The sequence below is a fragment of the Echiichthys vipera genome (genome assembly GCF_963691815.1).
Source record: "Echiichthys vipera genome assembly, chromosome: X".
Classification (NCBI taxonomy): Eukaryota; Metazoa; Chordata; class Actinopteri; order Perciformes; family Trachinidae; genus Echiichthys; species Echiichthys vipera.
In genome coordinates, this window is record NC_139825.1 from 13,639,174 (window position 1) to 13,664,786 (window position 25,613).

Sequence of the window (25,613 nt, forward strand, 5' to 3'; positions counted from 1 at the left end):
GACTTTATTATGACTTTATTCAACACACTTTACTATGACTTTTTATGACTTTATTCAACACACTATACTATGACTTTATTCAACAAACTATACTGTGACTTTTCATGACTTTATTCAACACACTATACTGTGACTTTATTATGACTTTATTCAACACACTATACTATGACTTTTTTATGACTTTATTCAACACACTATACTATGACTTTTTATGACTTTATTCAACACACTATACTATGACTTTTTATGACTTAATTCAACACACTATACTTTGACTTTTTATGACTATTCAACACACTTTACTATGACTTTTGATGACTTTATTCAACACACTATACTATGACTATTTATGACTTTATTCAACACACTATACTATGACTTTATTATGACTTTATTCAACACACTATACTATGACTTTTTATGACTTTATTCAACACACTATACTATGACTTTATTATGACTTTATTCAACACACTATACTTTGACTTTATTATGACTTTATTCAACACACTATACTGTGACTTTATTCAACACACTATACTGTGACTTTATTCAACACACTACACTATGACTTTTTATGACTTTATTCAACACACTATACTATGACTTTTTATGACTTTTTTCAACACACTATACTATGACTTTTTATGACTTAATTAAACACACTATACTATGACTTTTTATGACTTTATTCAACACACTATACTATGACTATTTATGACTTTATTCAACACACTATACTATGACTTTATTCAACACACTATACTATGACTTTTTATGACTTTTTTCAACACACTATACTATGACTTTATTCAACAAACTACATTATGACTTTTTATGACTTTATTCAACACACTATACTATGACTTTATTCAACACACTATACTATGACTTTTTATGACTTTTTTCAACACACTATACTATGACTTTATTCAACAAACTACATTATGACTTTTTATGACTTTATTCAACACACTTTACTATGACTTTTTATGACTTTATTCAACACACTATACTATGACTTTATTATGACTTTATTCAACACACTATACTGTGACTTTTTATGACTTCATTCAACACACTATACTATGACTTTATTATGACTTTATTCAACACACTATACTATGACTTTTTATGACTTTATTCAACACACTATACTATGATCTTATTATGACTTTATTCAACACACTATACTATGACTTTATTATGACTTTATTCAACACACTGTACTATGACTTTTTATGACTTTATTCAACACACTATACTATGACCTTATTATGACTTTATTCAACACACTATACTATGACTTTATTATGACTTTATTCAACACACTATACTATGACTTTTTATGACTTTATTCAACAACTATACTATGACTTTTTTATGACTTTATTCAACACACTATACTATGACTTTATTATGACTTTATTCAACACACTATACTATGACTTTATTATGACTTTATTCAACACACTATACTATGACTTTTTATGACTTTATTCAACACACTATACTATGACTTTTTATGACTTTATTCAACACACTATATTATGACTTTATTCAACACACTATACTATGACTTTTTATGACTTTATTCAACACACTATACTATGACTTTTTATGACTTTATTCAACACACTATACTATGACTTTTTATGACTTTATTCAACACACTATACTATGACTTTATTATGACTTTATTCAACACACTATACTATGACTTTTTATGACTTTATTCAACACACTATACTATGACTTTATTATGACTTTATTCAACACACTATACTATGACTTTATTATGACTTTATTCAACACACTATACTATGACTTTTTTATGACTTTATTCAACACACTATACTATGACTTTATTATGACTTTATTCAACACACTATACTATGACTTTATTATGACTTTATTCAACACACTATACTATGACTTTATTATGACTTTATTCAACACACTATACTATGACTTTTTTTATGACTATTCAACACACTATACTATGACTTTTTATGACTTTATTCAACACACTATACTATGACTTTATTATGCCTTTATTCAAAACACTATACTATGACTTTATTCAACATACTATACTATGACTTTTTTATGACTTTATTCAACACACTATACTATGACTTTTTATGACTTTATTCAACACACTATACTATGACTTTTTATGACTTTATTCAACACACTATACTGTGACTTTTTATTACTTTATTCAACACACTATACTATGACTTTTTTATGACTTTATTCAACACACTATACTATGACTTTGTTCAACACACTATACTATGACTTTTTATGACTTTATTCAACACACTATACTATGACTTTATTATGACTTTATTCAACACACTATACTGTGACTTTATTATGACTTTATTTAACACACTATACTATGACTTTTTATGACTTTATTCAACACACTATACTATGACTTTGTTATGACTTTATTCAACACACTATACTATGACTTTATTCAACAACTATACTATGACTTTATTAAACACACTATACTATGACTTTTTATGACTTTATTCAACAACTATACTGTGACTTTATTATGACTTTATCCAACACACTATACTATGACTTTTTATGACTTTATTCAACACACTATACTATGACTTTTTATGACTTTTTTCAACACACTATACTATGACTTTATTATGACTTTATTCAACACACTATACTGTGACTTTTTATGACTTTATTCTACACACTATACTATGACTTTTTATGACTTTATTCAACACACTATACTATGACTTTATTATGACGTTATTCAACACACTATACTATGACTTTTTTATGACTTTATTCAACACACTATACTATGACTTTATTATGACTTTATTCAACACACCATACTATGACTTTTCTTCCACATGCTATGCTATTTCTTTTTAAATGACTTTTATTCACCATACTGTACCGACTTTTTTATGATTTTTTTGACATACTATACTATGACTTTTTTCAACATGTTGTAGTATGACTTTTTTATGACATACAAAACTGTAATGTTTTTTTTACATACTATACCACAACTTTTTCATGCCGTAGTGTGTCACGGTTTATTATGTTGCAGTATGTCATGGCAACGCTTCCTGTCTGTTTTCAGGTTTCTGTGTTCGGTTACGGTGCCGACCAGCAGGGGAACTGGCATCATTACTGGGAGGAGAACCGCTATGCTGGAGCCTTTAGGAAGACCGGAGTCCACAGCGCCGACTTCGAAACGCAGATCATCCACAAGCTAGCCAAGGAAGGCAAGATCAGTCTGCACCTGTGACCCAACCACTGAACTACAGACATGGTTCTGGACTGACCTGCTGACCCACGGACAGGCCCGACACGCCTTTTGATCGACATATAGACTTATAGACATATTGACCATCCGACAGACATGCTGAATGACAGACCATTCTGCTTACAGACCAGCAGATCACTCACCACTTAATTGTTGAGATCAAGAACCAGCTATATCTTGTCTAGTAACCTTTCTGGTTCATTGCGGCCAAGTATCGAGACACCCCGCTGTCCTCAATTTGAGCAGTCCCTGGACCGTGTACGGCTGCCAGATTTGGACAGGAATCAGACCTGTACTCCTTGCACGTCAATCATCACATCTGCCTTGAGTCAGACATCTGGAATGCAGGAATGAAGCTGCTGTTGGGCAGCGACATTTTCACATGCTGGATTACCTGCGGGCGGAGCTTTTTTGGAGTGGGAGGCGCCAAAATCGGCTAACTTCACGTTGGGCCGGGCAAAAATGTCCTCCCTCTGCAGACTCCTGCTGGTTGAGATGAGTTCCAGCTGAACTTGAACATACAGATTGTTTTTCGGGACCCTCCACTGTTCAAACAGACAGCCTCTCCTGCAGTCTGCAAGGATCGACCACAAGTTTTGCTCTGAGCGGGAAACAACCACAGACTTTTTATATATTTTTTATTGGATGTTATAGACATTATACAGGGATAACCTCTTTTTTTTATCAAAGCACTTTGCCCTGAAGATGTAATGGCACAAAGTGTTGCCTTGTTGTTCCATCTCTGTCCATGTGACATTTTCTATTTTGTATTTCATTTATAATCCATCCATTTATTCTAACTGAATCTTAACACAAACCGTCCTGATGTTTTTGTCCTGACAGACTTGAACTGGAAATGGGACAGCAAAGTTGTTTTTTTTTCTGTCATGTCTACATTTTCTGAATGTAGGCTAGTGACACTTCCTGTCACGACCATATATGAAGCTGGAGGCAGTGGGTGGGAGGAGCCTGTGTTTGAGCTTCATCGTGTCGCCTGAGATGATTCAACAGTCTGCAGGTTTTAAGCTGATTTCACTGAATAAAGCATTGGCATTTTAATCACATTTGTTATTCAGCTGCAGTAGCTGACGTTAATGGTAGGCCGTAAACTCTACAACAACATAAGATGTGACTCAGAGTACAGCTGCAGACTGTTGAACTTCATGGACAGACATGATGCAACGAGTCCCAGCTCAGAGGATGGGAGCGACAAAGATGAAGAAACCCTCAGACTTTTAACTAAGGATTTATCAAACAAAACTTAACAAGGACAAAGTCAAACCATCAGTAACACCACCAGAGTGTGCGGTGCATGGATGAGTGGAAGCTGTAGTGCAATGTAAGTCCGACCAAAAATAACCAACCATATGAATGATGTTAAAGGGAGACGACAGCGTGCAGGGGGCTGTCACACCTGTACTGTGAATGTACAAAAACTGTTGCTGATTGTCAGTCACAGTCGTCTGAATGTTTGTGGCTTTGTTTACACATTGAGGCGTTTCAGGACGTTTTCACACTAAGGAAGTTTGAGTCTGAATCTAAATTGACCGTCCATCAAAGTTTCGTATAGTTTATTTCAGCTGTGCTTTTGTTTTGCTTGATGGCAATATGAAGAAAGTATAATTTGCCTTCCATAACAAACACATTGTTCTTTACATTGCCGCTGCTTGTCGAGGGATTAGCATGCTAACCTTGGTGCTCTGTTTTTACTCATTTACTGTTCTGATTGGAAGCACGTAATCAAACTTAAGCTTTCTTATCCCTTTGTTTTCTTGCTAAAAATGCCACAGACATGGACTCAAGGTTTCCAGTGGGCTTACTAATTTGTCTTTAACTGAACAGGCCGTAGCTGAGGCTACCCCTTTCACATATACTGTAGTATCAGTTAAAAAAACAGTTTATATCGCGGCTCCGTTTACAGATTCAAACCAAGCTGCTGGTGTGAAATCGCTCCGTAAAGAGCTCGGGCTGCTTCAAAGAAACTTGCTGATACAATGTGTAACGGACTGGGATTTGCTAGAAAAGAAATGGGTCATATGAAGGGTTAATAACAATAGTTGACTCCTCCTGGCTGCATCCCACCTCCTCTCTGAGCTCCGTCCAACAAACCTCTTTGTAGAGATAATAATTGTCAGATGCGGCTATTGGGAAGGGAGTTTTTGGACAGTCCAACAAGCACTTAGTTTGAAGCAGACTGAGGCCTCTATTAATAATCATAAATGCTGAATTGTCATCTGGAGGCTGTGGCTCTGTCAGTAACTCAGCTGCCGTTTGGAGTTCAACCTGGTTTGTCTGGAACAAGTCGAATGCAGAGACATCTGAAACATCTGTTGCTTGTTTTTTATAGTTTTTTGCTGAGATTAAACACTTAGTTGGCTTCCCCCGGAGGAACTTCTTACTGTTAAACTGGGAAATTATCAACTTTATGAGGAACATTCAGCCACTAAATGACAGAGCAGCAGCCCTCCAGAGTCCTGAGCTGGACTTAACATCCGGATGAAAGGTTTTGGAATTTGCAGACTAAGTTATAGTAAAAATATTTACTTCCTCACACTGACAAAATGTGAGTTTCATGTGAGTATAAATCCAAAGTTGTGCTTACTAGAGTCTTTGCAGTCTGGAAATGTAGAGATTATTTCCATCAGGAATGCAGGAAGTTGCAGATTAAATGAAATCAACCAATCATGATGTATGTGTCATTATCATAGCTTTAATTCAGCTCATCATGTTTAAACTGTGACTGTTATCACTTAACAACCTGCTGATCATCAATTCATTCATTCATAGTTACCAAACAGACAGTAGCACTGTGATGTTTCAAAACATAGGATCACCGCTGTCACTTTGAATGAAATAAAAAAATATGAAACAAAGTTTGAAGTTTTTTTTCTATCAAAAGCTCTGGAGGTAAATGTTGACACAATCAAACCCAGATGAGGACAGTTCTGTTGAGAAACTGGTCTCTATAAAGGTTCTTCCTCATGGCAGGTTAGTACCTCCACCAAATTCAGCTCAGTTTTCGCCAGTTACTAAATTATTCTGTTCCAGCAAGAAATATTTTATTTCCACAAATCAATTTATCTTTTTGTAAGGAAGAGAAAACATTGATATGAGTGATATAACGGTAAAAGGTGATAACTTGTGCTTGTTAAAACTGAATTATTTTGTATGTAGTGATAACAGGAAAATCATTAAAGGATTAAAAATATGTTGTTATGCTGTGAAAAAGATCATGTGAAAATTAGAAAATGTTTTTGTTGTTAAACTGAGGGAATTATTTCTTGTAATAGAGGCAGTAATTGCCCTGAGGTGTCGTGATGTCTTGTGACATTGAAGGCAGCTGGAAGCATCAGCTGTGTCCCATTTCAGGGTCTGCCTCCTCTAATGTCACCTGAATTTAGAGCTGACAACTGGAGTCCGTTCAACTGACAACACGTATTTAACCTTTGGTTTTCAGTATTCCACAATTCTTTGTGCTATGGTCACTTGTTGAACCTTGTGAGCCACACCCGGGCCTCCAAGGAGGCAGAGTCTGAGATGGCGCGTAAGAGCTGAATGATCTCCACCGGATCAATAACATTAAATACATTACAATAAATTAGTACAGAGAAAAGTTCTTCAGTTGAACTTCAAAATAAAAGTCCAGTGGATTGTTATACTTTGAAGGGATGTGCTTAATAAAATATTATTTTTTAACTTAAAATAAGAAAATAAATAAAACTATAGTAAACATCAGACTTGAAACTTCGCTGATCAGTTTGTGCGAGGCAGTCCCCATGGCAAAATTATCACATGACCCGAGCTACATAAAGATCTAGTCTGGTCTAGATTCTTCACTGAAAGGTCATCTGTAACGTTTCCATGGTAACAGAAGGCATAAGAAATGCTGGTTAAAATGACAACATGAACTGTGGCTGGACTGTAGATCATGTGAACTCACAGGATGCCGGAGCTGGACAGGACCAGATCAGTCCAGTCCTGGGAGGTGGAGTGGGATAAAAACCTGACAGCAACTCTGCAATATCTGCTCAGTACTGATCTGGTTTGGTTCTCCTAGGCTCCAGGTTCTGGTTCTCCAGGCTGACTGATGTAGTCTGGATTGGTGCTGATCCAGGGTCTGCACCGGTCCTGGCCATGTCTTGTTCGATCCAGGTTCATTTCAGTCAGAGAGCAGCTGGACAAAAGATGACGGAAACAAACCTCTCTGGTCTGGTTCGTCCTCTATGTAACCATGCTGCACACAGACACAGACATGTCGATTTACATTTACTGTTCTAAAAAAAGTATAGTAGTAGTATAGTATATGAAAAAAAGGACTTGTAAAATATGTTAAAAAAAAAGGTCATAAAAAGTCATAGTATAGCATATCGGGGGGAAAAAGGTCATAAAAAGTCAAAGTATAGCATATTGGGGGGAAAAAGGTCATAAAAAGTCATAGTATAGCATATCGGGGGGAAAAAGGTCATAAAAAGTCAAAGTATAGCATATTGGGGGGAAAAAGGTCATAAAAAGTCATAGTATAGCATATCAGGGGAAAACAGGTCATAAAAAGTCATAGTATAGCATATCGGGGGAAACAGGTCATAAAAAGTCATAGTATAGCATATCGGGGGAAAACAGGTCATAAAAAGTCATAGTATAGCATATCGGGGGAAAAAAGGTCATAAAAAGTCATAGTATAGCATATCGGGGGGGAAAAGGTCATAAAAAGTCATAGTATAGCATATCGGGGGAAAAACAGGTCATAAAAAGTCATAGTATAGCATATCGGGGAAAAAAACAGGTCATAAAAAGTTATAGTTTAGCATATCGGGGGAAAACAGGTCATAAAAAGTCATAGTATAGCATATCGGGGGAAAAAAGGTCATAAAAAGTCATAGTATACCATATCGGGGGGAAAAGGTCATAAAAAGTCATAGTATAGCATATCGGGGGGAAAAAGGTCATTAAAAGTCATAGTATAGCATATCGGGGGGGAAAAAAGGTCATAAAAAGTCATAGTATAGCATATCGGGGAAAAAAAGGTCATAAAAAGTCATAGTATAGCATATCGGGGAAAACAGGTCATAAAAAGTCATAGTATAGCATATCGGGGAAAAAAAGGTCATAAAAAGTCATAGTCTAGCATATCGGGGAAAAGAAGGTCATAAAAAGTCATAGTATAGCATATCGGGGGAAAAAGGGTCATAAAAAGTCATAGTATAGCATATCGGGGGGAAAAAGGTCATAAAAAGTCATAGTATAGCATATCGGGGGAAAAACAGGTCATAAAAAGTCATAGTATAGCATATCGGGGAAAAAAACAGGTCATAAAAAGTTATAGTTTAGCATATCGGGGGACCAGGTCATAAAAAGTCATAGTATAGCATATCGGGGGAAAAAAGGTCATAAAAAGTCATAGTATACCATATCGGGGGAAAAGGTCATAAAAAGTCATAGTATAGCATATCGGGGGGAAAAAGGTCATTAAAAGTCATAGTATAGCATATCGGGGGGGGAAAAGGTCATAAAAAGTCATAGTATAGCATATCGGGGAAAAAAAGGTCATAAAAAGTCATAGTATAGCATATCGGGGAAAACAGGTCATAAAAAGTCATAGTATAGCATATCGGGGGAAAAAAAGGTCATAAAAAGTCATAGTCTAGCATATCGGGGGAAAACAGGTCATAAAAAGTCATAGTATAGCATATCGGGGGAAAGAAGGTCATAAAAAGTGAAAGTATAGCATATCGGGGGAAAAAGGTCATAAAAAGTCATAGTATAGCAGATCGGGAAAAACAGGTAATAAAAAGTCATAGTATAGCATATCGGTGGAAAACAGGTCATAAAAAGTCATAGTATAGCATATCGTGGGAAAAAAAGGTCATAAAAAGTCATAGTATAGCATATCGGGGGAAAAAGGTCATAAAAAGTCATAGTATAGCATATCGGGGAAAAAACAGGTCATAAAAAGTCATAGTATAGCATATCGGGGAAAACAGGTCATAAAAAGTCATAGTATAGCATAACGGGGGAAAAACAGGTCATAAAAAGTCATAGTATAGCATATCGGGGAAAACAGGTCATAAAAAGTCATAGTATAGCATATCGGGGGGAAAACAGGTCATAAAAAGTCATAGTATAGCAAATCGGGGAAAAAAGGTCATAAAAAGTCATAGTATACCATATCGGGGGGAAAAGGTCATAAAAAGTCATAGTATAGCATATCGGGGGGAAAAAGGTCATTAAAAGTCATAGTATAGCATATCGGGGGGAAAAAAGGTCATAAAAAGTCATAGTATAGCATATCGGGGGAAAAACAGGTCATAAAAAGTCATAGTATAGCATATCGGGGAAAAAAACAGGTCATAAAAAGTTATAGTTTAGCATATCGGGGGAAAACAGGTCATAAAAAGTCATAGTATAGCATATCGGGGGAAAAAAGGTCATAAAAAGTCATAGTATACCATATCGGGGGGAAAAGGTCATAAAAAGTCATAGTATAGCATATCGGGGGGGAAAAGGTCATTAAAAGTCATAGTCTAGCATATCGGGGGAAAACAGGTCATAAAAAGTCATAGTATAGCATATCGGGTGAAAGAAGGTCATAAAAAGTGAAAGTATAGCATATCGGGGGAAAAAGGTCATAAAAAGTCATAGTATAGCAGATCGGGGAAAAACAGGTAATAAAAAGTCATAGTATAGCATATCGGGGGAAAACAGGTCATAAAAAGTCATAGTATAGCATATCGTGGGAAAAAAAGGTCATAAAAAGTCATAGTATAGCATATCGGGGGAAAAAGGTCATAAAAAGTGAAAGTATAGCATATCGGGGGAAAACAGGTCATAAAAAGTCATAGTATAGCATATCGGGGAAAAAACAGGTCATAAAAAGTCATAGTATAGCATATCGGGGAAAACAGGTCATAAAAAGTCATAGTATAGCATATCGGGGAGAAAAACAGGTCATAAAAAGTCATAGTATAGTATATCGGGGGAAAACAGGTCATAAAAAGTCATAGTATAGCATATCGGGGAAAAAGGTCATAAAAAGTCATAGTATATCATATCGGGGGAAAACAAGTCATAAAAAGTCATAGTATAGCATATCGGGGAAAAAGGTCATAAAAAGTCATAGTATAGCATATCGGGGGAAAAAAGGTCATAAAAAGTCATAGTATAGCATATCGGGGAAAAAGGTCATAAAAAGTCATAGTATAGCATATCGGGGAAAAAAGGTCATAAAAAGTCATAGTATACTATATCGGGGGAAAAAGGTCATAAAAAGTCATAGTATAGCATATCGGGGGGAAAAAGGTCATAAAAAGTCATAGTATAGCATATCGGGGGAAAAAAGGTCATAAAAAGTCAAAGTATAGCATATCGGGGGAAAACAGGTCATAAAAAGTCATAGTATAGCATATCGGGAAAAAACAGGTCATAAAAAGTCATAGTATAGCATATCGGGGAAAACAGGTCATAAAAAGTCATAGTATAGCATATCGGGAAAAAAAGGTCATAAAAAGTCATAGTATAGCATATCGGGGGAAAACAGGTCATAAAAAGTCATAGTATAGCAAATCGGGAAAAAAAGGTCATAAAAAGTCATAGTATGGCATATCGGGGGAAAACAGGTTATAAAAAGTCATAGTATAGCATATCGGGGGAAAAACAGGTCATAAAAAGTCATAGTATAGCATATCGGGGGAAAAAAGGTCATAAAAAGTCATAGTATAGCAGATCGGGGAAAAACAGGTCATAAAAAGTCAAAGTATAGCAGATCGGGGAAAAACAGGTCATAAAAAGTCATAGTATAGCATATCGGGGGAAAACAGGTTATAAAAAGTCATAGTATAGCATATCGGGGGAAAAAGATCATAAAAAGTCATAGTATAGCATATCGGGGAAAAAAGGTCATAAAAAGTCATAGTATAGCATAACAGGGAAAAATAGGTCATAAAAAGTCATAGTATAGCATATTGGGGAAAAAAAGGTCATAAAAAGTCATAGTATAGCAGATCGGGGAAAAACAGGTCAGAAAAAGTCATAGTATAGCATATTGGGGGAAAACAGGTCATAAAAAGTCATAGTATAGCATATCGGAGGGAAAAAGGTCATAAAAAGTCATAGTATAGCATATCAGGGGAAAAAAGGTCATTAAAAGTCATAGTATAGCATATCGGGGAAAAAGGTCATAAAAAGTCATAGTATAGCATATCAGGGGAAAAAAGGTCATAAAAAGTCATAGTATAGCATATCGGGGAAAACAGGTCATAAAAAGTCATAGTATAGCATATCAGGGGAAAAAAGGTCATAAAAAGTCATAGTATAGCATATCGGGGAAAACAGGTCATAAAAAGTCATAGTATAGCATATCGGGAAAAAAAGGTCATAAAAAGTCATAGTATAGCATATCGGGGAAAAAACAGGTCATAAAAAGTCAAAGTATAGCAGATCGGGGAAAAACAGGTCATAAAAAGTCATAGTATAGCATATCGGGGGAAAACAGGTTATAAAAAGTCATAGTATAGCATATCGGGGGAAAAAGATCATAAAAAGTCATAGTATAGCATATCGGGGAAAAAAGGTCATAAAAAGTCATAGTATAGCATAACAGGGAAAAATAGGTCATAAAAAGTCATAGTATAGCATATTGGGGAAAAAAAGGTCATAAAAAGTCATAGTATAGCAGATCGGGGAAAAACAGGTCAGAAAAAGTCATAGTATAGCATATTGGGGGAAAACAGGTCATAAAAAGTCATAGTATAGCATATCGGAGGGAAAAAGGTCATAAAAAGTCATAGTATAGCATATCAGGGGAAAAAAGGTCATTAAAAGTCATAGTATAGCATATCGGGGAAAAAGGTCATAAAAAGTCATAGTATAGCATATCAGGGGAAAAAAGGTCATAAAAAGTCATAGTATAGCATATCGGGGAAAACAGGTCATAAAAAGTCATAGTATAGCATATCAGGGGAAAAAAGGTCATAAAAAGTCATAGTATAGCATATCGGGGAAAACAGGTCATAAAAAGTCATAGTATAGCATATCGGGAAAAAAAGGTCATAAAAAGTCATAGTATAGCATATCGGGGAAAAAACAGGTCATAAAAAGTCATAGTATAGCATATCGGGGAAAACAGGTCATAAAAAGTCATAGTATAGCATATCGGGGAGAAAAACAGGTCATAAAAAGTCATAGTATAGTATATCGGGGGAAAACAGGTCATAAAAAGTCATAGTATAGCATATCGGGGAAAAAGGTCATAAAAAGTCATAGTATAGCATAACGGGGGAAAACAAGTCATAAAAAGTCATAGTATAGCATATCGGGGAAAAAGGTCATAAAAAGTCATAGTATAGCATATCGGGGGAAAAAAGGTCATAAAAAGTCATAGTATAGCATATCGGGGAAAAAGGTCATAAAAAGTCATAGTATAGCATATCGGGGAAAAAAGGTCATAAAAAGTCATAGTATACCATATCGGGGGAAAAAGGTCATAAAAAGTCATAGTATAGCATATCGGGGGGAAAAAAGGTCATAAAAAGTCATAGTATAGCATATCGGGGGAAAAAAGGTCATAAAAAGTCAAAGTATAGCATATCGGGGGAAAACAGGTCATAAAAAGTCATAGTATAGCATATCGGGGAAAAAACAGGTCATAAAAAGTCATAGTATAGCATATCGGGGAAAACAGGTCATAAAAAGTCATAGTATAGCATATCGGGAAAAAAAGGTCATAAAAAGTCATAGTATAGCATATTGGGGAAAAAAGGTCATAAAAAGTCATAGTATAGCAGATCGGGGAAAAACAGGTCATAAAAAGTCATAGTATAGCATATTGGGGGAAAACAGGTCATAAAAAGTCATAGTATAGCATATCAGGGGAAAAAAGGTCATAAAAAGTCATAGTATAGCATATCGGGGGAAAACAGGTCATAAAAAGTCATAGTATAGCATATCGGAGGGAAAAAGGTCATAAAAAGTCATAGTATAGCATATCAGGGGAAAAAAGGTCATTAAAAGTCATAGTATAGCATATCGGGGAAAAAGGTCATAAAAAGTCATAGTATAGCATATCAGGGGAAAAAAGGTCATAAAAAGTCATAGTATAGCATATCGGGGAAAACAGGTCATAAAAAGTCATAGTATAGCATATCGGGGGAAACAGGTCATAAAAAGTCATAGTATAGCATATCGGGGGAAAACAGGTCATAAAAAGTCATAGTATAGCATATCGGGGGAAAAAAGGTCATAAAAAGTCATAGTATAGCATATCGGGGGGAAAAAGGTCATAAAAAGTCATAGTATAGCATATCGGGGGAAAAACAGGTCATAAAAAGTCATAGTATAGCATATCGGGGAAAAAAACAGGTCATAAAAAGTTATAGTTTAGCATATCGGGGGAAAACAGGTCATAAAAAGTCATAGTATAGCATATCGGGGGAAAAAAGGTCATAAAAAGTCATAGTATACCATATCGGGGGGAAAAGGTCATAAAAAGTCATAATATAGCATATCGGGGGGAAAAAGGTCATTAAAAGTCATAGTATAGCATATCGGGGGGGAAAAAAGGTCATAAAAAGTCATAGTATAGCATATCGGGGAAAAAAAGGTCATAAAAAGTCATAGTATAGCATATCGGGGAAAACAGGTCATAAAAAGTCATAGTATAGCATATCTATGACTTTTTAAAAAAGGTCATAAAAAGTCATAGTAGAGCATATCGGGGGAAAAAGGTCATAAAAAGTCATAGTATAGCATATCGGGGAAAAAAAGGTCATAAAAAGTCATAGTCTAGCATATCGGGGAAAAGAAGGTCATAAAAAGTCATAGTATAGCATATCGGGGGAAAAAGGGTCATAAAAAGTCATAGTATAGCATATCGGGGGGAAAAAGGTCATAAAAAGTCATAGTATAGCATATCGGGGGAAAAACAGGTCATAAAAAGTCATAGTATAGCATATCGGGGAAAAAAACAGGTCATAAAAAGTTATAGTTTAGCATATCGGGGGACCAGGTCATAAAAAGTCATAGTATAGCATATCGGGGGAAAAAAGGTCATAAAAAGTCATAGTATACCATATCGGGGGAAAAGGTCATAAAAAGTCATAGTATAGCATATCGGGGGGAAAAAGGTCATTAAAAGTCATAGTATAGCATATCGGGGGGGGAAAAGGTCATAAAAAGTCATAGTATAGCATATCGGGGAAAAAAAGGTCATAAAAAGTCATAGTATAGCATATCGGGGAAAACAGGTCATAAAAAGTCATAGTATAGCATATCGGGGGAAAAAAAGGTCATAAAAAGTCATAGTCTAGCATATCGGGGGAAAACAGGTCATAAAAAGTCATAGTATAGCATATCGGGGGAAAGAAGGTCATAAAAAGTGAAAGTATAGCATATCGGGGGAAAAAGGTCATAAAAAGTCATAGTATAGCAGATCGGGAAAAACAGGTAATAAAAAGTCATAGTATAGCATATCGGTGGAAAACAGGTCATAAAAAGTCATAGTATAGCATATCGTGGGAAAAAAAGGTCATAAAAAGTCATAGTATAGCATATCGGGGGAAAAAGGTCATAAAAAGTCATAGTATAGCATATCGGGGAAAAAACAGGTCATAAAAAGTCATAGTATAGCATATCGGGGAAAACAGGTCATAAAAAGTCATAGTATAGCATAACGGGGGAAAAACAGGTCATAAAAAGTCATAGTATAGCATATCGGGGAAAACAGGTCATAAAAAGTCATAGTATAGCATATCGGGGGGAAAACAGGTCATAAAAAGTCATAGTATAGCAAATCGGGGAAAAAAGGTCATAAAAAGTCATAGTATACCATATCGGGGGAAAAGGTCATAAAAAGTCATAGTATAGCATATCGGGGGGAAAAAGGTCATTAAAAGTCATAGTATAGCATATCGGGGGGAAAAAAGGTCATAAAAAGTCATAGTATAGCATATCGGGGGAAAAACAGGTCATAAAAAGTCATAGTATAGCATATCGGGGAAAAAAACAGGTCATAAAAAGTTATAGTTTAGCATATCGGGGGAAAACAGGTCATAAAAAGTCATAGTATAGCATATCGGGGGAAAAAAGGTCATAAAAAGTCATAGTATACCATATCGGGGGGAAAAGGTCATAAAAAGTCATAGTATAGCATATCGGGGGGGAAAAGGTCATTAAAAGTCATAGTCTAGCATATCGGGGGAAAACAGGTCATAAAAAGTCATAGTATAGCATATCGGGTGAAAGAAGGTCATAAAAAGTGAAAGTATAGCATATCGGGGGAAAAAGGTCATAAAAAGTCATAGTATAGCAGATCGGGGAAAAACAGGTAATAAAAAGTCATAGTATAGCATATCGGGGGAAAACAGGTCATAAAAAGTCATAGTATAGCATATCGTGGGAAAAAAAGGTCATAAAAAGTCGTAGTATAGCATATCGGGGGAAAAAGGTCATAAAAAGTGAAAGTATAGCATATCGGGGGAAAACAGGTCATAAAAAGTCATAGTATAGCATATCGGGGAAAAAACAGGTCATAAAAAGTCATAGTATAGCATATCGGGGAAAACAGGTCATAAAAAGTCATAGTATAGCATATCGGGGAGAAAAACAGGTCATAAAAAGTCATAGTATAGTATATCGGGGGAAAACAGGTCATAAAAAGTCATAGTATAGCATATCGGGGAAAAAGGTCATAAAAAGTCATAGTATATCATATCGGGGGAAAACAAGTCATAAAAAGTCATAGTATAGCATATCGGGGAAAAAGGTCATAAAAAGTCATAGTATAGCATATCGGGGGAAAAAAGGTCATAAAAAGTCATAGTATAGCATATCGGGGAAAAAGGTCATAAAAAGTCATAGTATAGCATATCGGGGAAAAAAGGTCATAAAAAGTCATAGTATACCATATCGGGGGAAAAAGGTCATAAAAAGTCATAGTATAGCATATCGGGGGGAAAAAGGTCATAAAAAGTCATAGTATAGCATATCGGGGGAAAAAAGGTCATAAAAAGTCAAAGTATAGCATATCGGGGGAAAACAGGTCATAAAAAGTCATAGTATAGCATATCGGGAAAAAACAGGTCATAAAAAGTCATAGTATAGCATATCGGGGAAAACAGGTCATAAAAAGTCATAGTATAGCATATCGGGAAAAAAAGGTCATAAAAAGTCATAGTATAGCATATCGGGGGAAAACAGGTCATAAAAAGTCATAGTATAGCATATCGGGGAAAAAGGTCATAAAAAGTCATAGTATAGCATATCGGGGAAAAAAGGTCATAAAAAGTCATAGTATACCATATCGGGGGAAAAAGGTCATAAAAAGTCATAGTATAGCATATCGGGGGGAAAAAAGGTCATAAAAAGTCATAGTATAGCATATCGGGGGAAAAAAGGTCATAAAAAGTCAAAGTATAGCATATCGGGGGAAAACAGGTCATAAAAAGTCATAGTATAGCATATCGGGGAAAAAACAGGTCATAAAAAGTCATAGTATAGCATATCGGGGAAAACAGGTCATAAAAAGTCATAGTATAGCATATCGGGAAAAAAAGGTCATAAAAAGTCATAGTATAGCATATCGGGGGAAAACAGGTCATAAAAAGTCATAGTATAGCAAATCGGGAAAAAAAGGTCATAAAAAGTCATAGTATGGCATATCGGGGGAAAACAGGTTATAAAAAGTCATAGTATAGCATATCGGGGGAAAAACAGGTCATAAAAAGTCATAGTATAGCATATCGGGGGAAAAAAGGTCATAAAAAGTCATAGTATAGCAGATCGGGGAAAAACAGGTCATAAAAAGTCAAAGTATAGCAGATCGGGGAAAAACAGGTCATAAAAAGTCATAGTATAGCATATCGGGGGAAAACAGGTTATAAAAAGTCATAGTATAGCATATCGGGGTCAAAGATCATAAAAAGTCATAGTATAGCATAACAGGGAAAAATAGGTCATAAAAAGTCATAGTATAGCATATTGGGGAAAAAAAGGTCATAAAAAGTCATAGTATAGCAGATCGGGGAAAAACAGGTCATAAAAAGTCATAGTATAGCATATTGGGGGAAAACAGGTCATAAAAAGTCATAGTATAGCATATCAGGGGAAAAAAGGTCATAAAAAGTCATAGTATAGCATATCGGGGGAAAACAGGTCATAAAAAGTCATAGTATAGCATATCGGAGGGAAAAAGGTCATAAAAAGTCATAGTATAGCATATCAGGGGAAAAAAGGTCATTAAAAGTCATAGTATAGCATATCGGGGAAAAAGGTCATAAAAAGTCATAGTATAGCATATCAGGGGAAAAAAGGTCATAAAAAGTCATAGTATAGCATATCGGGGAAAACAGGTCATAAAAAGTCATAGTATAGCATATCAGGGGAAAAAAGGTCATAAAAAGTCATAGTATAGCATATCGGGGAAAACAGGTCATAAAAAGTCATAGTATAGCATATCGGGGGAAACAGGTCATAAAAAGTCATAGTATAGCATATCGGGGGAAAACAGGTCATAAAAAGTCATAGTATAGCATATCGGGGGAAAAAAGGTCATAAAAAGTCATAGTATAGCATATCGGGGGAGAAAAGGTCATAAAAAGTCATAGTATAGCATATCGGGGGAAAAAAAGGTCATAAAAAGTCATAGTATAGCAGATCGGGGAAAAACAGGTCATAAAAAGTCAAAGTATAGCAGATCGGGGAAAAACAGGTCATAAAAAGTCATAGTATAGCATATCGGGGGAAAACAGGTTATAAAAAGTCATAGTATAGCATATCGGGGGAAAAAGATCATAAAAAGTCATAGTATAGCATATCGGGGAAAAAAGGTCATAAAAAGTCATAGTATAGCATAACAGGGAAAAATAGGTCATAAAAAGTCATAGTATAGCATATTGGGGAAAAAAAGGTCATAAAAAGTCATAGTATAGCAGATCGGGGAAAACAGGTCATAAAAAGTCATAGTATAGCATATTGGGGGAAAACAGGTCATAAAAAGTCATAGTATAGCATATCAGGGGAAAATAGGTCATAAAAAGTCATAGTATAGCATATCGGGGGAAAACAGGTCATAAAAAGTCATAGTATAGCATATCGGGGGGAAAAAGGTCATAAAAAGTCATAGTATAGCATATCAGGGGAAAAAAGGTCATAAAAAGTCATAGTATGGCATATCGGGGAAAACAGGTCATAAAAAGTCATAGTATAGCATATCAGGGGAAAAAAGGTCATAAAAAGTCATAGTATAGCATATCGGGGAAAACAGGTCATAAAAAGTCATAGTATAGCATATCGGGAAAAAAAGGTCATAAAAAGTCATAGTATAGCATATCGGGGGAAAACAGGTCATAAAAAGTCATAGTATAGCAAATCGGGGAAAAAAGGTCATAAAAAGTCATAGTTTAGCATATCGGGGGAAAAACAGGTCATAAAAAGTCATAGTATAGCATATCGGGGGAAAAACAGGTCATAAAAAGTCATAGTATAGCATATCGGGGGAAAAAAGGTCATAAAAAGTCATAGTATAGCAGATCGGGGAAAAACAGGTCATAAAAAGTCATAGTATAGCATATCGGGGAAAACAGGTCATAAAAAGTCATAGTATAGCATATCGGGAAAAAAAGGTCATAAAAAGTCATAGTATAGCATATCGGGGGAAAACAGGTCATAAAAAGTCATAGTATAGCAAATCGGGAAAAAAAGGTCATAAAAAGTCATAGTTTAGCATATCGGGGGAAAAACAGGTCATAAAAAGTCATAGTATAGCATATCGGGGGAAAAAAAGGTCATAAAAAGTCATAGTATAGCAGATCGGGGAAAAACAGGTCATAAAAAGTCAAAGTATAGCAGATCGGGGAAAAACAGGTCATAAAAAGTCATAGTATAGCATATCGGGGGAAAACAGGTTATAAAAAGTCATAGTATAGCATATCGGGGGAAAAAGATCATAAAAAGTCATAGTATAGCATATCGGGGAAAAAAGGTCATAAAAAGTCATAGTATAGCATAACAGGGAAAAATAGGTCATAAAAAGTCATAGTATAGCATATTGGGGAAAAAAAGGTCATAAAAAGTCATAGTATAGCAGATCGGGGAAAAACAGGTCATAAAAAGTCATAGTATAGCATATTGGGGGAAAACAGGTCATAAAAAGTCATAGTATAGCATATCAGGGGAAAATAGGTCATAAAAAGTCATAGTATAGCATATCGGGGGAAAACAGGTCATAAAAAGTCATAGTATAGCATATCGAGGGGAAAAAGGTCATAAAAAGTCATAGTATAGCATATCAGGGGAAAAAAGGTCATAAAAAGTCATAGTATAGCATATCGGAGGGAAAAAGGTCATAAAAAGTCATAGTATAGCAGATCGGGGAAAAACAGGTCATAAAAAGTCATAGTATAGCATATCGGGGAAAACAGGTCATAAAAAGTCATAGTATAGCATATCAGGGGAAAAAAGGTCATAAAAAGTCATAGTATAGCATATCGGGGAAAACAGGTCATAAAAAGTCATAGTATAGCATATCGGGAAAAAAAGGTCATAAAAAGTCATAGTATAGCATATCGGGGGAAAACAGGTCATAAAAAGTCATAGTATAGCAAATCGGGGAAAAAAGGTCATAAAAAGTCATAGTTTAGCATATCGGGGGAAAAACAGGTCATAAAAAGTCATAGTATAGCATATCGGGGGAAAAACAGGTCATAAAAAGTCATAGTATAGCATATCGGGGGAAAAAAGGTCATAAAAAGTCATAGTATAGCAGATCGGGGAAAAACAGGTCATAAAAAGTCAAAGTATAGCAGATCGGGGAAAAACAGGTCATAAAAAGTCATAGTATAGCATATCGGGGGAAAACAGGTTATAAAAAGTCATAGTATAGCATATCGGGGGAAAAAGATCATAAAAAGTCATAGTATAGCATATTGGGGAAAAAAGGTCATAAAAAGTCATAGTATAGCATAACAGGGAAAAATAGGTCATAAAAAGTCATAGTATAGCATATTGGGGAAAAAAAGGTCATAAAAAGTCATAGTATAGCAGATCGGGGAAAAACAGGTCATAAAAAGTCATAGTATAGCATATTGGGGGAAAACAGGTCATAAAAAGTCATAGTATAGCATATCGGGGGAAAAACAGGTCATAAAAAGTCATAGTATAGCATATTGGGGGAAAACAGGTCATAAAAAGTCATAGTATAGCATATCAGGGGAATAAAGGTCATAAAAAGTCATAGTATAGCATATCGGGGAAAACAGGTCATAAAAAGTCATAGTATAGCATATCGGGGAAAAAAGGTCATAAAAAAGTTTAATTATAGTGTGTCAAAAAAAGTAATAAAAAGTCATGGTATGTAAAAAAAAGAGTCATGTTATTGTTTGTTCAAAAAACACAATAAAGTCCTGTGGTATTATTTACGCCTCATTTTTTAAGCCACATTTTTAAAGCCACATTTTTTAAAGTCAAACAGAAAAAAAGCAGTTTACCTGTTAATACAGCAGCCTCTAAAATAGCGTATATCTGTGGGAGTGCCAATCAGAGTGTAGGATGAGGATACGTACCCACCAATCGCTGTCCTCCTGTCCCAGGACCACCAGCACCTGTCCCTCAGAGAAGCTCAGCTCATCGTGGTGGTCAGCCTGACAGTCGTACAGCGCCTCAACGCGGCGGCTCGTCGCACCCCGAGGCTAATGGACATAAGCAAATTACACTGAAAAATGTCCTTTTAATAATAAATATTAATAACTATCAGAAAAGAGTTGTTTCTGAAGAAATGTTAGTATCAATGTTTATAATAGTTTCTAAGGTGTTGCTAAATATTGGCATGTGGTTTCAATGGTGAATCTAGGTGGTTGCTAGGGGGTTAAAGATCTCACCAATGATCTGCGAGGAAGCGGCTGAGGCGCGGGGCGTCTGCTGTCATTCTCGAAGCTCTGAGAGCGCTGGTTGGTGGGAGACCCGTTGGGCGGGATTTTCATGCCAGGGTGCAGGAAGTGGGAGGAGCTACCGTCACTGTCTGCTCTCCGAAAACCTCAGAGAGAGAGAATGAAAATGTAAATATTTCAGTGTCAGGATATCTAAAGTATCTCACACAGGAACAAAAAGATGATTATTTCTTTCCGATATTACCTCATGCTGTGTTCATACAATCAGCAATGAAGCTCAAAATTGACCGTCGCTAACAATGACAACATACATATACATATATATATATATATATATATATATATATATATATATATATATATATATATACATATAACAGCAAACAAAACACAATGATACCACAGAAATGGAAACTCATCTGTTTAAAGTATTGGATGAGAATTTACAGTCTAACCAGTGGAGGAGGAATTTCAGGGGGCCAATAAAAGTTAAAGTTCCTGGGCCGACAGTGAGTCACATGATAGATTCATCAGACTGCAGACTGATAAAACACACATGGATGTTTCTGGACAGGAAGTACCTCTTTCTGGCCGTTCAGTCAGCGAGCTGAGAGGAGAAGATGGACTGGAAAGAGACGGAGAGAAAGAGAGAACAGAGATATTTTCATTTTCTCAATCTGAAATTACATGTAATTCATCTGCAGTCCACCAGAGGTAAGTACAGTCTCTCAGTTCAGCTACACTGATGAGACTAAACTCCTGATTTAACCTTAAATATCCTCACATTTTTTTTTACGTTTAAGCGGAAAAAACTTTTATGTATCAGCCGCATCATTTTAGACGCATTTCAGCAGAATTAAGATGGACATTTTTGGTATCTTTGGAAACTGTGGGGATCCCACTCCAATGTAAAAGTCGCATATTATGGTCATTTTCAGGTTCATATTTGTAATTTGGGTTTCTACTAGACTCGAAAAATATATTATTTTTCTCAAACCTCTATTCACCCATCTGATGCTCCGTTTGGGGGTCTATCTCTTTAAGACCTCTCCTGGGTCTTCAGCATATATGCTTTTGGCATCTCTGCACCGTCATTTAAGCCGAGGAAGGACTGTAACAGCACTGTAGCCGCACTTTCTATCTTTATATAATATAGCTGTGATAGAACAACTGCATAGAAGTCCTGACTGCTTGTTTAATTGTTTAGGGCACAGTTTCTGAATACATGTTTGATGATTTGATGTCATACGTTTGATGAATACATGATTGAGCTTTTTGATACTTTCACATTATTTATGCTGCATTCATGTGGTGTCGAAATAATTAAAAAACTGAGTTCCTAACTGGGAAAATGCATGAGAATGTCCATGCAAGTTGGAACAAAACTTTTGGTACAGGACTTGCTGAGTTGGTGCATATTACAGAGAAACATGGCCGCTAAAGCTTTTTATAAATTCACATATATTATACTTTGCTCACATATAATTTCCAACATGGTATTAAATATATTATACATGTTTTGAAACTGTTAGTTGCCTCACAGATTGACTAAGATTAGTTAGCGTTAACCCCGATAACAAGTCAGATAAAACAATATTTTAGGGAATGTAGCCTACTGGTGCAGCAACAAGTCTGTGACAAAATCAATAATATAAAGCTTCACACTGGAAATAAATACTGAAATCGTTCTTTGCAATAAAATACAACACTTTATTGTTGCGTCTTTAGTGTCCTCGACACACTGCAGTCGGAAAACAGACTTCCCAACTTTGGAAAGGAAACCATCCGAGGAGCACATGAATGCAGAATTATATAGCACCTCAACATGCTTTATGATTAAATATCGACAAACAAAACAAGTATTGGAGTGTGGCAGTTTCCTTTTTTTTATTTATTTATTTAAAAAACAGTTTCAACAGGGTGGAAGGATCTTTTTTAGATATTGTCATGACCAAAGAACAGGTACCTAACAGACAAATTAGATGAGCTCAAATACCCCCTCATTGACACATAAAGTTCCACCTGTTCATTTGAACGGGTTTAAACTGGTTGGTATTTAACACTATTGTCCATAAAAATGGGAAATGTGACATAATTCTGATATAGATCCAATCAGAAGCCTCGCTCACTTGAATATGTTTGTTGAAATTAAATGTAAATTTATGTTAAAATTCATTGTGTCTCAGATACTCACACACACTTCTTAAAGGAGGAGTCTGGGCCGCTGTAGATCCTTGGACTGGTTGGCAACCCGTAATCTACACACACACACACACACACACACACACACACACACACACACACACACACACACACACACACACACACACACAGAGTTAGTTAATAACACAGTGTGACTCTGACAGATTAATTGCACCGTGTCTCTCAGATGTTACCGTGCTTGCTGGACTCAGAGGCGCTCCTCTTTTGTCGGACAGCGATGGGAGGAGGAGGCGTCGTCTTTCTGTTTCCTGTCAGGGGGAAGAAGACCTCCCCCTCTTCCTCCTCTTCCTCACCAACACCGTCTCCCCCAGCGGGAGGAGGTGGAGGAGGAACGTTGGGAACTGGAGGACGAAAGGAATAAAGATTGATTTCTGTTCTCAGCACTTGTTTGGCTTTATTTGATCATATTTTAGTAAGAAGCTTTTCTGTCTTCTGATCTGCTCGTGTTTTAATTTGCTGTTGACGGAAACTCAACACTTTCTCCACGTTTACCTTTTGTATTATTATCAAAATGATGAAAATGACTTGACTGTTGTTGTATTGATGGATATAATGCTGTGAAAATGTACATTATACCAGACCTTTACAAGCAGCCGACCTTTATTTGCTCACGCTGTCCATTATTTCTGCCATTAATTCATAGAAGCTTTCATTTTGGAGTTTCTGGTGTAACAAAATATTACCCGGCTCAGCACCACTAATAAATATATAAATGAAAGGAAGAAAGGTGAAAGGTGTTGTTTTTTTCAGTCAGGCAGCAGATGAAGGCAGAGACACTCACCTTTAACCCTGGGGGGCAGCGGTGGTGCAGGCGAGGATGGAGGCGGAGGAGGGGGACTGGAGGCGCAGCCAGTGGGACGGCTGTGGAGCTCCATGGCCATTGCGAGCCTCCTCCCCACACTGAGCAGACCTCCTCCTGCTCCTACAGCTCCTCCAGAAGAGGCCGGGGTGACGGAGGAGGAGGCGGTGGACTGATTGAAATTGAAAGGACGGGAGGTGAAGGAGAAGGAGGAGGTAAATGAGGAAGACGAGAAGGAGCGCTCCTTCTTCACTGGACCGTTCTGGAATAGAAGAAAATACAAATTTTTAATAAAAATAGAAATAAATCCCAAATTATGGTCATCATTGTTGCAGTCAATGGTTTAATGTGAGCAACTAGATTTTGGTAAAAATATAGAACAATCAAGATTTCATGCACATAGACACTGTTGTTATGGATTATTATAACATTACAAAGTATGTACTCGACTATAAAGACAATATATAAACAAAAGATACAAAAACTTCAGTCGCTATCCAAAAAAAGTAATATTTTCATGATAAAAATGAATGTTCAAGTCTTTTCTTTTTCTTAATTGTGAGATCTGAGACTTCTGCATTAGAACAACAAGCCTGGTGCATTCAGTCACTAAATCTTAAAGTATTAAGAAAGGCAAAGAATAGTGACAATAAATATTAATAAAATATCCATCTACTGTAGAGACAACACAAAGAATCAGTTTCTTAATTGCTGTAATAATCAGCAAATATTCTCCTTAAGATTAAATAGAGAATCCTCATTCAAAAGCAGAAAATGAAGAATATTTAACATTTATAATATTTATAGATTTCGTAGAAAAGCTGTGTTGTGCAATCAACACTGATGTTTTCCTTTTGGATCAAAGGAGGAATTAATCAGCTAAATCAGTAGGCTGTTGGTCGCCATGGTTACCCTGTCGTCAAAGTCATCGTCACTGTCGTAGAGATCATCATGACGAAGCCTCCATTCGTACTCCACGTGGACGTGATGGTCAAACTGGTTGGACTGGGCCTGCTGCAGCTGCACAAACAAGACAGATGTAACGTTGACATCCGGAGTGACATCAGCGCTGACAACTGTGATCAGACTGAGGACCTCACCAGTGCCTCACAGTGGCCGTGCTTCATCCTGCGGCTCACGTCAAGAGCGGTTTCTCCCACATCATTCTCTGTTCACACACAATTAAAATTAGAATATTACTGAGATGTTTCTGTCGTCATAACCATCAACAGGAAAACGACCAGTTGAGAATATTTTTGAGATCTTCTTAGAAAGCAACTTAAAAATGTCTTAATTTACAACAAATGTCCTGAATTTCTAAAATAAAATCACATTACAGATTGTCTACGGGGGTCCTTGCATCTACAGTGTACAAACGTGTGTGTGGTGTGTGTCTGTA

The 25,613-nt window shown here is 36.1% G+C and overlaps 2 protein-coding genes across 2 annotated transcripts in view; one reads left to right on the forward strand and one right to left on the reverse strand.

Annotated features, from left to right (window-relative positions):
* The window catches only part of st3gal8 (ST3 beta-galactoside alpha-2,3-sialyltransferase 8), a 61,832-nt gene extending 55,586 nt beyond the window's left edge, over positions 1–6,246 (forward strand). The window contains exon 9 of the mRNA XM_083938505.1: positions 3,134–6,246. Within this exon, the coding sequence (XP_083794631.1) occupies positions 3,134–3,301 (168 nt within the window). The 3' untranslated portion in view covers positions 3,302–6,246. The remainder of the gene's footprint in view (positions 1–3,133) is intronic.
* An 826-nt stretch (positions 6,247–7,072) lies between these two features.
* Positions 7,073–25,613, reverse strand: part of unm_sa1614 (un-named sa1614) — a gene marked incomplete at its 5' end in the record, with an annotated part of 45,493 nt that continues 26,952 nt past the window's right edge. The window contains 9 exons of the mRNA XM_083939914.1: positions 7,073–7,553; positions 20,869–20,994; positions 21,184–21,338; positions 21,774–21,817; positions 23,387–23,450; positions 23,589–23,756; positions 24,197–24,476; positions 25,127–25,234; positions 25,315–25,382. Of these exons, the coding sequence (XP_083796040.1) occupies positions 7,479–7,553; positions 20,869–20,994; positions 21,184–21,338; positions 21,774–21,817; positions 23,387–23,450; positions 23,589–23,756; positions 24,197–24,476; positions 25,127–25,234; positions 25,315–25,382 (1,088 nt within the window). The 3' untranslated portion in view covers positions 7,073–7,478. The remainder of the gene's footprint in view (positions 7,554–20,868; positions 20,995–21,183; positions 21,339–21,773; positions 21,818–23,386; positions 23,451–23,588; positions 23,757–24,196; positions 24,477–25,126; positions 25,235–25,314; positions 25,383–25,613) is intronic.